Consider the following 17,278-nt stretch of genomic DNA (forward strand, 5'->3'; position numbering starts at 1 on the left):
GGGGTCACTTCGAAATTTCCATTCCACCCCATTACAGACAGAATACCAGCTGAGATCAGTTGCATTGTTTTTTTAATCAGGGCAGCAGTTTTCAGATTACATTATGTGTTTACATAATTGCAAAAGGGTTCTCGACTGTTGTAGAAAGAAGTGGCTGATCTTTAATGCAATATCTACATTGCCCATTATCAGCAACCATTCATCCAATGTTCCAAAGGCACATTCTGTTTACTTATCTGATATCATTTTAAAAGGCTAACTGAGAAAACATTGGAGAACCCTTTTGCAATTATGTAAGCACATAATGTAATCTGAAAACTGCTTTTTCAACAGAAAACAGAATTACAATCTACAAAAGCAAATTAAAATCACCTTTATCACTATAAGCTAGAGCTGGGCTCGGGTTGAAATAATATTCACAATATTTATCTGGATATCTGGACACTGGCTGCTATATATATATATATAAAAAGGTGATTTTCATTTGCTTTTGTAGATTGTAATTCAGTTTTCAATTTGTGTATGTCAGTATCTTTCTGTATGAGTTTATGTATCATGGCAATGGCCTCGGGTTTTAAAGTTGGGTCATAGCACTGAGACAGCACTTGTAAGGGTTCTTAATAATATTCTAGAAGCTGAGAGTGGCCAGTTCATTTCAATCTTCTGGCATTGGGAGTGCATATTGGGTAGTTTTTTTTTTTATTGATTTAATTTCTATCTCTGAAAGGACCTGTATGTGACTCCATGGGAATGTAAATCCTCTACTACCCATTTCACTAATGGAGTACCACAGGGATCAGTCCTCGGCCCGGTACTATTTCATATATTACCAGATGATTCTCAGATCTACTTCTCCTTTGATTCAATTAATATCCTGCAACTGATCAAACTAAAGGTCTGCCTTACAGAGATTAAAACCTAGTTAATTAAGAACTTCCTTTAGATGAGTTATCACAGGTTCCAACATAGTCATATTTATTCACACTTTGGGTTCTTGTCTTAAACCTTATCACAGAAATGTCAGCGTCACATTTGATAACGGCTTAATTGTGGTCGCATTGAGTAATTGTTGTTGTCCAATCTTGCTTACATCTTCGAAACATTTCTAAAATGTGTCCTCACAGTAATCTATGCTCATATTAACGGACTTGGCTCATTCTTTTTTGTGTAACATGCAATAGACTTATATGACTGTCGCACACAGGCGCCTTTAGATTGAACCTCAGTTGTATGTCACTTTAGACAAACAACCTTCAAACTCGTATTTGTTGCTCAAACTGGACTTCCACACAGACCTTTTTGTTATATCTTTTATTTTAAATCTGAATATGATCTGCTGATCTTATTGCAGACATAGTTCCAGCTCTGCTGACTTTGGTTTTTCTCAGTAATGAATTGAATGTATCTTTTTTTACAGTTCCACAGAATCAAAAACTTTTTATATGCTGATATATGAAGTGTTCTGGCTCTCTGACAGTTTAAGCAGACGATGGAGACGTTTTAATATCCAGCTAAAACATGTTTTATGCATGAAGGGACATATGAGCGGTGATGATCCACAGCTCCTCTCCCCATGGTGGCGGAGCACTTGAAAGAAAGGTTGATTGATGCTGTGGCAGAACAGTTAAACAGTTCAATGTATACATCGAGTGAGAAATCTGGCCTAAAACACTTTCCAGCTGTGCCGATAAAGGAATGTTCAGAAATAGATGAGTTTGTGGAGTGTCTTTATTCTCAACATGACTGCAGCGATGTGTTTTATTGTCTTTTTTTTTTTCAAGAAAATATGTCCATGTACTTTCCAGAAAAGTCAGTTTTTCAGAAGATTTTACCACCAATTGATCCTCCCTATTTTAAACCTGGGGCTGTTGAAGTTAGATCCTCGGTGCCATTCTATCAGATGGTCTTCCTTCTTTTCTTAAGCAGCTGTACCGACGTTTAGATGGCTGCAAACACCTTGTCGCCTGTGTCTTTAATCTCTTGTCTCCCAGCCCGGTTCTCTGCTGCTGTGTAAATAATTTAGTGCAAAAGTTAAAGCCCCAATTAATTCGAGCAGCAGGGAGGGAGGATGTCTCCTGCAGATCGATTCATTAGTAATAATGGCTGACATTTGTGTCGCCAGACAAAGTGGAAGAGAGCCTATAAAATAGAGAGAGCGGCAGAGAGAGGGCTGCAGTCTGACTGACGAACAGATTCTGTTATAGTGTTTCATTACAGAGATCTGCACACGCCTGATGGTTCAGTCTGACTCTTAAGTCCTCAGGCTAACCCAGCCTTTGTTTTCATTCACTTTCTCATAGGGCTGGGACGATATGCTTTTGTCCCGATTCGATTCTTTCACGATACATAGGTGCCAATTTGATTTGTCTTGTGATTTTCATTTATTGCGATACTAGAAGTATTGCGATTCAATAGAATTGAGTATTGTGATTTTCTTTTCCTAGAACATAACATGGATTTTCTGCATTTTCTGCTTTCGCTCTTTTGCTGGAAACGGATATGATGTGGTCGGCGTCGGCGGTACCGTATAAACACAAAATATTAAGGTCAATCATTGGTTTAAAAAAGAGGCATAAAATCATGATTCCAGGGAAAAGAAGCGATTCTAAAATCGTCACAAAAAAAATCTCAATACATGCGATTTTCGATTATTTTTTTTTTCCACCCCTACTTTCTCGTACAAAAATCTAATATATGGCCCTATATGTAAACTAAACTTAGCACAAAAAGTAAGGACATTTGTGTTTGGTAGATTATTTCTCTTGGTTACAATGCTTTTTGGCAATAAATCTTATACTGTTGGAAAGCCTGTTGAGTTCCCTTTCAAATGGTGCCCTATTTGTAAGGAACATGCATTTGTGGGGTGAGCAGCAGCGCTGAGTATGTGGGTTGGACCCACGAAAAATTTGCCAAATCTTCTCTGCCAATGCCAAACAATTTATTCTGCCATTGACTCGTTTGGTGTTTGGTGGATTGGATGATTGGAGTTTGAAGAAACAAGACATATTGGCAATTTAACAATTTATTCATTTCACAAACAGGAGCCTCATTAGTGTGTGGAAGAACCTCAGCGCTGCTGCTCATCCCACAAATGTGATAGTGTTTGGATGCTTTCAACGGTTTGTTCGAATTCTGCATTAGCAAAACACAACAACATCATTTTTTATAAAATGATAAATCTTTACCCGGACAAGTGACTTTTGTGCATGGACAAGTGAAACGTAAATGTACTTGTCCAAAGGACAAGTGTCTCAAAAAGTTAATGTCAAACCCTGGAAACACCATCGAGCCCTTTTGTCTTGCCTTTTACTTTTAGCTTTTAGTTCTTCATTTAATTTCCTTCTTTTCTGTGATGGTCCTGCCCCAGTACCAGCCCTAACTACAGCTGGACACGCTAACACAGGCTTTCTGGTGTTACAAAGAAATCTGTGACCCATCAGAATGTGTTACTGTAGTGCCGTCTACCTGCTGCAAGTCATTCTGTGACTGAGCGGGAAAAATTGGATCCAGGCAGACACCTTACATATAGTCACTTTAATATAGCAGCAATCAAATATTTACTATGTAAAGATAACGTGGAGTAATGACGTCCTCCTGAGCTGTTCCTTTGTTTTGATCGCCGGTCCATCATGTTAAGTGTCAGTAAGTACAGCAAGTAAGTAAACTTTATTCATAAAACGCCTTTCAAAACCATGGTTACTGTGCAACATTGAACAAAAATAGACAAAAATGGGTGATAACAATATAAAAACAAAAAAACAAAGTAAGGATAATAATAAAAACTACATCATGAAAAGAAAACCAAATTTGAACACTCACACTAACTATAGAAAGGTGCATGTGGCCGTGAAAATAACACACATTTTTAGGTATTGGGGAACAGTCTTTGATAGCCTGTGGGCAATCTCAGCCCCCCAGCAAAAACAGTGTTTGGGAGATTGTAGGGTCTCAGTTTGAAAAAGGATGGTCTGGCCTTAGCATAGTGTACAATACGGGGATGGTGGAGTCATCGATCCAGAGTCAAAGAGCGTCTGCATGGGGGGGGGGTCAGAACCTCCAGCGGGCTGACAGGAGGCCCAAGAAGGGAGTGACCTTTACAAAGTGGGTATGTGGGTGGGTGGGTGTGTGTGTGTGGTAGCTTAGGCCTCTTATACATTGACACAGAGCATGAGGGTAATTGCAGGCCACAGTGAATTGGATGTCAATGCTTCCAAGTCAACACATTAACACTCAACATGATCATTTTTTATGTAATGAAACCTCAGAGTTGTGTTCATCTGCTGTCCATTTCAGCTCAGATAGAAAACAATCCAAAGAACTAAAAACTGTAATCATACTGACATGGAAAGATAATCTGTGCTCATTAATGAGCCACTCGCTCCTCCATTAGTCTGTTTTCATGCCAGTTACCATTATTAAATAATTATCATTGTACCATCTGATGATAGCTGAGACAGGCTGATGTGTGAAAGGTTCACATCATGACAGGCCGATTAAGATACGGCAACATTTTTCAGTCTGGTCAGTGGGTTGTAATTCTGTTCTTGGAAAATAGCTGTTCTTGGAAATAAGTGTTGTTTTTTTGTGTTCTGCTCATTAATTGAATTGCATGCTGGGTAGAAAATAGTGTCAAATGAAATGACTAGAATGAAAACCAGCAGGGAGGAGAGCTGATGACAAGAAACAAAAAACACTGATGTAATAAAAACGTCTGTATTTGGATACACTTTTATGCACCGATTTACGGTGGAAATACATTTATTTAGCCTATGTGAAGAAAAAGAACACAGATGATAATTGAAAATATATCAAAAATATAATGGAAAGTATGTTGTTGCGTGTCATTGGGCATTTTTAAGTGGGTATATGGAAATTCTAGAGCTTTCTTAGTGGGTATACTGCGTATACCTGCGTATCACGTAGACTACACCATTGATCCTGTTCAACTTTGACCTGTTGAACTTTATTGCAATTTGTAGATTTTGTATTATTTTGTTGACATCCCACTCATATAGTGCCTACTAAAAGGATTCACTGGAAGGCCCTTGAAGGTTTTCTGTTTTTTTTTTGTTTTTTTAGCTTTTTTTGTCACTGATCAACAGTTCAGTATAATTACTAGAGATGTTCTGATACCGATACCAGTTTCGGAAAAGCCTCCAATACTGCCTAAAAAGCTGGTATCGGAAAGTATTAAGGTTTATGCACCGATCCAATACTACGTAATTTAGCCCTGAAAAAAAATCTACTTTAAAGCAGTTTATTTTTCCGTTAAGACTGACTGTCAAACTGGATAATAAAAGAAAGTTAATGTTCACAAAAAGTTTAACCTGAGCCAGGCCGTAGCACAAAGATAGAAATCATATTACATCCATACAGGGATCGTAGCATACAGCTGATAAAACATAATAAAATATATGACACACTGGTAGTGGATCAGTACTCGGTAACGGCCAATACGCAAGGTCAGGAATTGCTATCGGGAAGCCAATAATGGTATCGGACTGTCTCTAATAATTACATTACATTTCAGTTAGCTGATGCTTTTATCCAAAGCTAATAATAATGGTAGAATTGTGATGTACTTGTTTTCATAAGCATTTATCCCCTCTAAGTCAGTAATTCATAGATGCACCTTTTGGAAGCAATTACAGCCTGGAGTCTGTGTGGATAGGTCTCGATCCGCGTTGCAAATCTGGATACTGGAATTTTACCCATTCTTATTAGTAAAACTATTTTACTGCATTCATTTTACAAATAGTCTGCGATGTTGTCCTCTCTCGGTATGTTTTACCACGGTTTATAGTAAAACCAGTATACCGGCTCACACCATTATCACTTACTGTACAGCTAAAGAAAATGTTGGATTGGTTGTAATTGGATACATTTTTCAGTATTTCTAATCCTTTATGGATTTCATCAAGCTGTGTTACAGGTGTTTATTGGCTCCCTGGTTATTCTTTTCATTGTCTGTTAATAGGCTTATTAAGAGCTGAACTTTCAACTTCAACTTTGAACTTTATTTTTGTCCCCAGAGGGCAATTGGTTTTGCAGCAAGGTACAATACATGAAAAATGGGGGGGTGACCCGAGTACCAGTGGGAGGGGGGGTGACCTGAGTACCAGTGGGCTAGAAGATCAACAGTTGTCACTGGTTACTGACTTTGATATTTCCAAGTTTTCAAAGCACAGCATCAATAACATCTAAAAAAAGCAGCAGAATGAGGACCCAGCCACAAATACCCACAATACAGTGCAAAGTGACCAGACATGTTTAAGTACATGATCAACATCTCTTCCATCGTAACACAAATTGTCTCCATCAGCAGCATAGACATCATTATCATCACCATCATCACCACCGTCCACACAAACCCCATCATATCGCTAACTAAACTACACACTTTGCCAAGTGAATTGAGGGGTTACTACCTCCTCCACCGGACCGAGTTTACAAGTGAAATGGCTGTGGGGGGTGATGAAGGAGTGCTTGTACATATTACTCTTAATCACAGGGAATCTGAACCTGGAGCCAGAAGGCAAAGTCTGAAAATCCGAGTAAAGGGGGTGATCGCTATCAGACAGAATAGACCTCAGCTACGTGGTTGTGAAACGAAGGTTTCTGCTCCTGTAGAAGCTAGAAGTCCGAATGAAATCAACCTTGTTTTAAGAATAACATGTTTTATCTGCAATTTAATGGAGGAAAAACTACACTACCCACAATCCTAAGCTAAACAGCAGCGTCTCTGATTGGTCCAACTCGCTGTTACCATAGAAACGTTTACCGTACCCGCGAAACAACGAACGGCTAGAGCGAGCTTCTACCATTGGAATCTACGATAGTTTCTGTACACGGTCTTGTACCGTTGCCTCTTTTGCCGTTTTGAAGGTTTTTTTGCGCCGAATCAAATGTGTTATGCTCACTATTCATCTCATAGCTGGTTGGCTTGGTTCCAGACTTAAAACTCTATATATAAGCAATTTTCGATACGTCAATGAAACAATTGGATGGGGAAAAACACTTCCAGAGACGGAGCCGAAAAAAGGTGGGCGGTCACTGTTGGCTTCAGCCTTCCTCCCTACCTACTGAACTGAGAATTAAACACTGAGCTGACTGTTAAAGGCATACTATGCAGTTTACATTATTGTCAAACAGCGACCCCTAGAGTCGCTGTGGAGTATTTGTATTTAACGTTAGCTTTGCTGCTTTTTAGCTCTCGCCAACGAGTGAAAGCCTGACGGAGTGGGACTCTTGTCCGGTTCCTCACACGGTCAGTTTCTCATTTTCTTTTCCTTGACTCTTCCGACTTTGTTTTCTTCATCGACTCTGCCATGACTCACTTCTGAAATGCGTGCTAGTGTCGTACATAGAGGCTGCTTCTTATATGTTGTTGATGTATGTGACGTCGGGCCGTGAGGCAAGTCGTGATTCTCGCGAGATTTGGCGCGGCGCCACCTCTCAAACCTGCATTGCTGGTTTTGCCAGCGGCGTCCCCCCTGCTTTGCTATCGGGATCATCCGCCCTACTACGAGTTCGTTTACCATCGAAATGACTTTGAAGCTGTTGTATTAAGGTACACATCTTGCATAGTGTGCTTTTAAACAAAACTTCTTCTTGTCCCACCTGGCCGACTAAATGAACCTAAAACCAGCCCATCATTTTGCAGCCTCACGGCTTAATCCCACTCGAGAACTCCCAACATCTGTCTCCATCGGTCTCCGTTCGAGTGTCAACAATTGAAGCACTCAGCTTTATGGTTTTTGGCCTTCCTGTCTCCTCTTCTTCAGTTTAATGTCTCGTTGTCCTCTGCAGTTCAGAGCAGTTTGTGTTGAGCGATGCAGAGAGGCCAATTAGCTGCTGTTAGCAGGCTCCCCTGGTGGCAGCTGCATCTGTCACATCCCACCTCATCCACTTAACGTTTGCCCCTTTCCATTCATCACCATAAAGAGGACTGTCTGCGTGTCGTCTCTCAACCGCCACCCCCAACCCCCGCTGATTTAAAATGTCCCAGCTGATTCCTTCAACACCAAAACATTTAGAGGTACCACATGTTTTGTGTGGTATCTCTCTTTTATTTCACCTCTCTTTTATATCCTAGTTGAGACTCTTAAGATTCAAGTGAAATCTGTTCCGCGCCGTTACTCTCGTAGCTTCGCGGCAGTTCCTCGCCATCTGCTGTTGGGTCACGCTGTGCAGGTCTATTGCTCTCATGAGGCTGCGTTGTGAACCCTCACGAAAGCTGATCACGTGGTGTGATTTTTGTGGGTAAATTAATGAAAAGTATGAAATGGACTACAAATCAAAACCTACATGTATGCCATTAACCCGTCATTACTTAGAATTCGTCATGGGAGCGACAGAAACTATAGCTATAGCTTTAGCAAGTATTGTGTGTGTGTGTGTGTGTGTCTGTCTGTCTGTCTGTCTGTCTGTCTGTCTGTCTGTCTGTCTCCTGGGTGAAAGTCTTGTGTTGTTGGACCCATCCACCACCCAGACCTTCCTCCTTATGTGGATTTTTGCTCTTTAATACTTCTGTTTACCGTTGTCGGTCTTCACACCACGTCATTTTACAGAGCCGTGGTCAAGCTGCTGCTCTGCCCGGTGCGTCCCCATACAGACGCTAAAGTCTGCCTTGTGCGTCGGTATCTGACGCTGAGAGCCACCGACCAGGCGTCAATTTTTGAGCACTTGGAATACTGGGAACCAAGCAATCCAAACAGGCACGCGCTCTAAACGGGCACTGCATTAGTTGTGGAAACAACATGGACAAGATGGACGTTGATGGCTGTTTCCAGTATTTGTGTAAAAACAAAGAGATAAGGTAGCGGATGAGGTGAGCCATGAAACATGATGGTGAACTCATTTTTCTGATTATTCCGACACCACATGAATGCAACGCAAATGCCCTATCTCGCATTGTTAACGAAGGTGAGTAAAAAGTGTGTATTTTCCGGAATATATCACAAGTTTCATGAACCTCGGGCCAGTAGTTGTTCTGTAATACTGCTGACAAATGAAGAAAAGAGCAGCGAGCCTCAACCAAAGTACATTTCAGTATGTTAATTAAGTTGATTCCAGTAGTTCCACTAGGGCTGCCCCAAACGATTATTCTAGCGATTATTTTCCCATTCATCAATTATTAACAATTTACACAAAACAAATTTCAATAAGGTTCAAATCTCTATTTATTAAAATTGTTTAACACAGCACTGTTCAAGTCAAATGAATTTGTAGTGCAGCCTGAAGCCAGATGTAGGCTATCAATCCAACCACAAAATAAAGTCACTTTCAGGAGGAATACAAAAATAAAAACTTAAACTAAACAGAGCAAGTGCAAAAAGAGTAGCCTGTATTTGCTTTTTTTAACAGTAGTAGGTAAAATAATGAATATTGTTTAGCATCCAAGCTCTTCTCCCTTTTAATCTTACAGTAAAAAAAAAGGTGCAATTTAAGCAGCATATGAAATCAGATGTATCAAATAAATCCAACATAAGGCAAGTTGTATAGTGTCTAATATAACAGTCTGTAATCGACTGGGTCACTCATGATGATGGTAAACCAAATCAACGGACTAACATACCGTACTACTGGGAACACATCCGTGTCCCTGTTTATAATTGCACATGCTTGGGAGTAAAGCTTAGATCGGGCCCAAAAAATCAAGCCTGACCCTACCCGAGCCCGTGAACGTTGTGTCCGAGCCCGGCCTGGCTCGACACATTAACTGGAATTATGAGCCCGAGCCCGATTTAAACCCGACAGTTTTTTAATACGTGGGCCGTTATAACTGACGTTATAAAGGACTTGTGAGATATCTGAAACAATCTGGCCTGGTTGCGCAATTATCGAAGACGGTGCTACAGACGGGGGAGACCCGATTTTAGCACAGTTTTCCTCACACTCAAGTCAAGGGAGAAGCTGGAGAGGCATAGCTTTCTCCCCACCCAATTAGGCTAATAAAGTAATGATTCAAAAAACACAAATGCTTGATCAAGGGCCTTGCCGATGATAGTGGCAGGAAATATCGTCCCGACCCGGCCCGTGGGTCAAGTTCAGGCTCGGGCAAAGAATTTAAACTCTACTTGGGAGGGAGAGGGAGCAGAGCAAAAAGGTGAGCAGAACTTACAGTGTTTTGCTGCTGTTATCCTGACTCAGGGATGCATTTTACAAAGTCTACAGACTACCACGTTGTTGTTGGCATTAAGAGTAAAATACTCCCACGCTTTAGAAGACCGTGTGCGAGCCTTTTTCTCAACGTGTTGTTGAACTCGCTAGGAATCCATACGTGCACTGTTGCTGGAGGCAGCTATGTTGTTTTTTGTTTTTTTTTATTTCTACACGTGATGCGTCGACACATTTACGTAATCGATTACGCCGATTATGTTGACAAATCGTCCCAGGCCTAAGTTCCACAATAACAACTCTTACTAACTGTAACGTAATACACTTCTAAATAAAATTTTAATTCTTCAGGTCAACTACTCTCTTGGCTGTCACCCCGACATTGAGCTGCTCTCAGAGACTCAAAATACAATCTCAGAGTTGTTTTTATAATAAACAACCGTGGCCATCAGCCAGTGCAGCAGTGTGGCTCTTTGATGTGTTTTTAATAGTATTTTTTTCCTTCCAAAAATGGAGCTCTATGGCACAGGGGAATAAGATGCATCAGGCTTCGATACCCACAATACTTAGGATTGGTTCATTGTTGGTTTTAGTTTCTCCAGAGGAATTCTTGATAATAATAAAAAGATGAACAACACATCTTATCTTTTAGTAAGATTATTGTAGCTGCAGTTTAATAAAAAAAAAGGAAGATAATTTGAGTTTGAACATGATAAAGATATAAAAGAAAACGCTAATAAAAGCTTTGTTAGTATATAATTCTCTTAATGTATTACAGTGTATTACTGTAATGTAATCATACACAGCTAATTTCTGTATCTGAATGGGTCCACTTACTTTCTCATTGCTTCTTCACACATCTGTTTTTGTCTGCAGACTCAATTGGCGTTTTTCCATCACATGGTACCTGCTCGACTCGCCTCGACTCTACTCACTCTTTTTTGGTTTTCCATTAAGAAAAAAAGTCCCTGGTACCTGCTAACAGGTACTTTTTTTAGTACCACCTCCGTTGAGGTACCAAGCGAGCTGAGGTGATACCAAAAGGTGACGTGAAAACTAGGGCTGAACGATTAATTGCATTTGCGATAATATCGCGATATGTTAAAACGCGATTTCCTAATCGCAAAGGCTGCGATTTGGTCACATGACTCGCGAGAGCAAATCAGTCTGCACTCCGCAGAGAAAGCATCAACTAGCACGCTAACGCTACGCCGTACCTTGAGCTGATTTCTGTCATTCAAACAACTCTGAGTTGTAGTTTAAAACTTATACAGCCACTTTAATAAAATGAAGGGTTTTATTCTGGCTTCAGTCTATACATGCAGTTAATGGATACAGACACACAGAACTGAAGGCTCGGTTGGCAACGATTAGCTCTGATTAGCCGTTAGCTCCGGTTAGCAGTTAGCTCTGTTATAAAGATATGGAGTGGAGGAGCTGCCACTGAGAGGGGTAACAATCAGACTGATAAATGACGTTCGGGGAGCTTTCACAGCAGCGTGGCCGCGGTGTTTCAACAGTTTTATTAGTACAGTTAATCCCACGGCAAGAACACCAGCAACTAGCTAACGCAACGATAGCCTCTCTGAACAAGTGCACACGGCAGCACGCAACTTCACGAGGGGGAGGGGCTGGAGGCAGCTCCTCTCTGTGCACTGTAAAAAATTACACTGTTGTGTGTGTGTGTATAGATATATACTATATTTTTACTTATTTAACTGTCTAGTGTGTAATTGTGTGTTCATACTATAAATTATTATATTACTTTTCTTTGTTGAATAATACAGAAGACAAAGAGCTTAAAAAAAATAATCGAATATCGAATCGCAATATTTGGGGAAAAAATCGCAATTAGATTATTTTCAAAAATTGTTCAGCCCTAGTGAAAACCTGCAGACTACTGATTGGTCGGAGAGAATCGTCACTAATCACTGCGTCATCATTGCTAGCGACAGATGGGCGTGTCCTGAACAAACTCGCCATTTTTAAATAGTTGTTGTCAAAAACAACACACCTTCGACGTTCTGTATGTGTGTCGTGTTAGGTCACGGCAGTTTCCTGCGGCGTCGCTATGACGACCAGCCATGCTCGCCTTTCGCATGAGGCGGTACTAAATCTGCAATGGAAAATGGAGGACGGGGCACCGCGGTCGAGCCGAGCAGGTACTAGCAGTGGGTAAGCGCCAAATGTTTCTGCCCCCGAGAGAACTTATCCATTATGTATAATCACACGAAATCTCTGCCGGCTGAAGCACACATTAAAACCTGTTTCCCTCCCACTGGGCTTCATAAAGATGAAATAATTGCATGAAGGTCTGGCCAGGTTGTTTGATTTTCATGCTTTGTACCTGCAAAGCTCCCAGGAGTTTAATTGCTACATGTATTCCACTGGTTTATAACTTTAGGCAGTTTTAATTATATTCATTTTTAATTTGATGTATTTAAAGATGCAGTAGGTAAGCCTTATAAAACTAACTTTCTGTCATATTTGCTGAAACTGACCCTATGTTAGAGTAGACAGTTTTTTTAACCTCTTTTGCCTCCAACGCACCGCAGGAGGAAAAATAGACTCTATAGACTGATCTAATGTCAGAATCAGAAATAATATACCACATTAGTAACCCTACGTGGAATTTGCCTTGGTGATTGGTGACATACATACATGCACAAACATATTAAACATTAGTCAGAATAAACAATACATACAGAAACAGAAACGCATGTATACAAAAAAGCTGTTTAAGCAGTGTGTGCAGTGGGCAGATGTATAGTCCAGGATGAAGGTGAGTGACTTGGGATGGGTGGGGGGGTTGAGAGAGTCAGACATAATACTAGGGGATCAAAAGGCTACCAGAATCAGTTTTGGTATCTTTAATTTAATGTAAATAGATGGTAGATTTTGAAGTCTGTCAAATACAGGAGAGTTTGGGTCGATGGAATCTATCAAGAAAGGACATGAATGGACACGTCAGAAGATGGAAAGTAGGGATAGACAATTATCGGGCCGTTTTTTTTGGCATTTTGCAGATTATCTGTATCGCCGTTTTAGTTGCCTGGTAACCCATAAAGTTAATGAATGAGTGGTCTACTTTGGCTCGGCTACAGCTCTGTGTCCGTCCCTCTGCTTCTGTTTCTCTCACCACTGAGTCTAACTTAATGTCCCGCCCACAACACTGTCTGACTCTCTTTTGTTGGGTATTATGTTAAAAGTTTCTACTTTATTAAATAATTGCTTGAAGCATTTAAATAAAGTTTTGTGTTGGAGTTTGTGCCATTCCAAAATCTTAATTTTAAGTAAAGCATATCTGTTCCAAATATCGGTTATCGGTCCGGATTGATGTTCGTATCTGTTTCTCATTTCAAGCAGTCCTCAGCTGGCGGTCTGTGAGCTCTCGGCCTCCATTAGATGAATAATTTTCTCTCTGATGTTGTGCTGTTCGTAGTCTCGGAGAGACTAACTGGAGGAGGTGAAACGGCCAGCTGAGAGTCTGCTTAATGTCCCACTGAGCTGCTGCTTCACTCTGAGCCACATTCTTCTGTCAGACTCTGTGAGCGGCGCTCTGGATAAAGAAACTTCTGCCAAAAGCCACAAATGTGAATGAACCAGAACATTTAAGATTTTATTTTTAGGCCTTTATTTTCTCAGGACAGATGACTTCCGCTGTGTCGAGGAGTAAACCTCTACATATGTGCGCCCGCTCTACCAACTGAGCCGGCCGCGAAACAGAAAGTTAGACCCACTGAGTAACTGTGTGGAGGAGGACAGGGCGGTCTGGATGTTTTGGTGATTTCAGAGTCAAATTGCTGAACAAGAGTTTGGAAAATGGTGTTTAGCCATTCAGCAGCCTTTTATAAATGGTTCCTGAAGGGTTGAGAAGTTAAAGTATTTTTCTGAAGAGCGTTTTAATCTAAATAAAAGGAATCGGTCTAATGTTTTTATTATGCCAGTGTGTTCAATTAAGCTCAAACCAGGGTTGTGCAATAAATGGAAATGAAGAGGAATTCAAAAAGTTCAAACGGCAAAAATATAAAAGGGAAATGTCACAGTTCAAGGTGTTTTCACTGTTGATTTGTTCAATTTGTGCGACATCTTTGCAACAGTCCATGAGTAATTCTTTTTAAATAATTGTGATTTTAATATTGACCAAAATAATTGTGATTAGGATTTTTTTTTTTCATACTCAAGCAGCCCTAGCACTAACCCAAATCTGATAACTTATGTTTTTTTTTTTTTTTTTTTTTTACTTCTGCTGTATCCAGTCTCACGTTTTGGGACGTATTCATAAAACATCTAGAGGAGGTTCCAACTGTCATCCGACAGACATCCTAAAAAATGACTGAAGACAGATTTGGGCGTGGGAATAATTCACAAAGCAGTGTAGCCCCACAAGTGAGAAGTGTCTGAGAATGACAACAGTAGTTGTAAATCCTGAAGATGTGTTCTCCTGTGGTGTATTTCCGTTCAGTCCCACATCAGTGCAGCCATAATATGTTAGCCTGGTTCTGACTCACCACCCACATCTCAGTCTTTTTCAGCAAGTCTTATATGATTGATGGTTGTTTTCCTGGTTGTGAAAACAACTGAGCCATTCAGAGCTTTGTAGGCCGGAGTAAGAACGGGGACAAATTTCCATGTGTCAGAGAAAGTAAAATGATGACAAGAAATATGGCTACATGTGAGATAACAACTCTTAAATTGGGTTAACTGGTACTAGCAATCGCTACCACAGCCTTCATTTCAACTGTAAATGACGTATATAGACAACAGCTAACATGAACATGAAGATCGTGTCTGTGAAGGTTCTCCGTCATTCAGGTCATGGTTAATCCAAGGACAGGTTGAAGTCAAGGGCGACGGAACTTTGTTAAAGGAACACGCCGACTTATTGGGACTTTGTCTTATTCACCGTAACCCCCAGAGTTAGATAAGTCCATACATACCCTTCTCATCTCCGTGCGTGTCGTAACTCTGTCTGACGCCCCCACCGCTAGCCTAGCTTAGCACAGATCCTGGAGGTAACCGGCTCCATCTAGCCTACTGCTCCCAATAAGTGACAAAATCATGGTATTACCTGGTCTCCCCTGTTTATTGTCGCGGCTCTTTACAATACAGCGAACACCCATGATTGTAAACTATGCATTTACTATCTAGCAATTGCTGACTCTTTTACTCCAACTCTCAGCGAACTCCAGGGGAACTCTCTGCTCCTCACCACAGGGCTTCAGGTGCTGCGAACTAATCACTCCGCCCAAGTAGCAGAAGTAGCAGTGCTTCGCCTTCTGAGAATATAGTTCCCAGTATGTATACGGTTAGAAGACGGCTGTGTCTCATGTGACTAAGCTAAGGTGAATAAGCTAAAGTCTCAATAAGTCGGCGTCTTCCTTTTAAAGGTGCTTCGAAAACGTTTGGCAACGCCCACACAGAGGTGCAGTGCTTTTGCGGCAAAAGCTGAGCCAGGTTAAAAAGAAATTGCAGGGCGACCCAGAGTAAATAAAGGTTAAATAAATAGACTTAAGGCAGGGTTTCCCCCAGAAAAGTTGTTAGGCCGGGTGGCAAGTGTCTTTTTTTTTTCGACGAGGGCCCAACTGGGATCAGTCACAGACTGATGGCAGCTTTAATGTAGAGCCCAATAGTTTGAGATACAAAATAATGGACGGAATCGCGAAATTAAGAATTTAAAAAAACCTATAAGACAAACTCCATAGTGCTTTACATTATGTCAGTGCTAAAAGCTTTGAAAATACAACTACACCTAAGTTTCCAACTAGCCGCCCCACTGTAACTGTAGTTAAGTTAAAAAAACGTCTTAGAAATACATTAAAATGGCGCCCGGATAGCTCTTTGGTAGAGCGGACGCCCACATATAGAGGTTTACTCCTCGACGCAGCGGGCACGGGTTCGACTCCGACCTGCGGCCCTTTTCTGAATGTCATTCCCCCCCCTCTCTCCCCCTCTCATTTCTTCAGCTGTCCTATCGAATAAAGGCCTAAAAATGGCCAAAAAATAATCTTAAAACAAAAGCCCAATGGCTTAGGTCTTAAGGGCTTGCAATACACTGGGGGGAAACTCTGAAAGGTGTTGTCGGGCTGTAAGTGCTTATCATCCTGTATCTCTCTCCTCGGCAGGGCTTCCTGAAGAGCGAGCGTGTTTCCCGGATGGTTCAGAGTGGCGGCTGCTCGGCCAACGACTTTCGCGAGGTCTTCAAGAAGAACATTGAGCGGCGCGTCCGCAGCCTCCCGGAGATCGACGGCCTGAGCAAAGAGACCGTGCTGAGCTCCTGGATCGCCAAGTACGACGCCATCTACCGGGGGGACGAGGACATGCGGCGCCAGCCGCAGCGGGCGCACCTGAGCGCCGTGTCGGAGCTCATCCTCAGTAAGGAGCAGCTGTACGAGATGTTCCAGCAGATCCTCGGCGTCCGCAAGTTCGAGCACCAGCTGCTGTACAACGCCTGCCAGGTGAGCCGCTACAGTTTAACAGACACACGGACACATTCACACACTATTAGGCCTGGGACGATATGCTTTTGTCCCCATCCGATTCTTTCACCCTACATGGGGGCCCACTCGATTTGTATTGGGATTTTCATTTATTGCAATTCTAGTGAAGTATTGCGATTTGATAGTATTGAGTATTGCACATTTTCTTTTACTTCCTTAACAAAAACAAAAGTTGAATAATACACTTCTAGAGACAATGTATCATGAGACATTCCTCAAAAAACTAGAAGAAGAAGAATGCACATCACTTTTTCGTTGCAATACCGCGAGTGGCCACTGGACAAAACTGGCTGCAAGGCTGAGTGCACTTCCTAGGTCCTGGTTGTTCCTCTAATGTCCACTAGAGGCTGCTGTAGAGACACTTTGGCTGTATTAAAAAATACATTGTTGAAAACCGCGAATTTCTCTCTACAAAGACAAAGTCATTCCTTTTTTTCTCACCTCTGCCCTTCAGACTGCCGCTGCCTTCTTACCAAAAAAACTAACATTTCTTGTGATTAAAAGAAATTTAACTTGGATCAGTGAATTCATACGGTTCCTCCTCAGGGCAAACGGCCTCATTAGTAGAGGAGTCTGCAGAACATCATGAAGGTCTCAGTTTCTCAGCACCCTGCTGCTTAATAATTAGACGGTCACTGAATCGACACAGTGAGCACCAT

The 17,278-nt window shown here is 41.3% G+C and overlaps 1 protein-coding gene across 6 annotated transcripts in view; it reads left to right on the forward strand.

The window, feature by feature from the left end:
• Nucleotides 1–17,278, forward strand: part of cadps2 (Ca++-dependent secretion activator 2) — a 224,676-nt gene that overhangs the window by 63,834 nt on the left and 143,564 nt on the right. For all 6 annotated transcript variants that reach the window (XM_031279714.2, XM_031279716.2, XM_031279715.2 and 3 more), the window contains exon 3: nt 16,245–16,577. In XM_031279714.2, the coding sequence (XP_031135574.2) occupies nt 16,245–16,577 (333 nt within the window). The remainder of the gene's footprint in view (nt 1–16,244; nt 16,578–17,278) is intronic.

The sequence above is a fragment of the Sander lucioperca genome, chromosome 7 (assembly GCF_008315115.2).
Source record: "Sander lucioperca isolate FBNREF2018 chromosome 7, SLUC_FBN_1.2, whole genome shotgun sequence".
Taxonomy (NCBI): Eukaryota; Metazoa; Chordata; class Actinopteri; order Perciformes; family Percidae; genus Sander; species Sander lucioperca.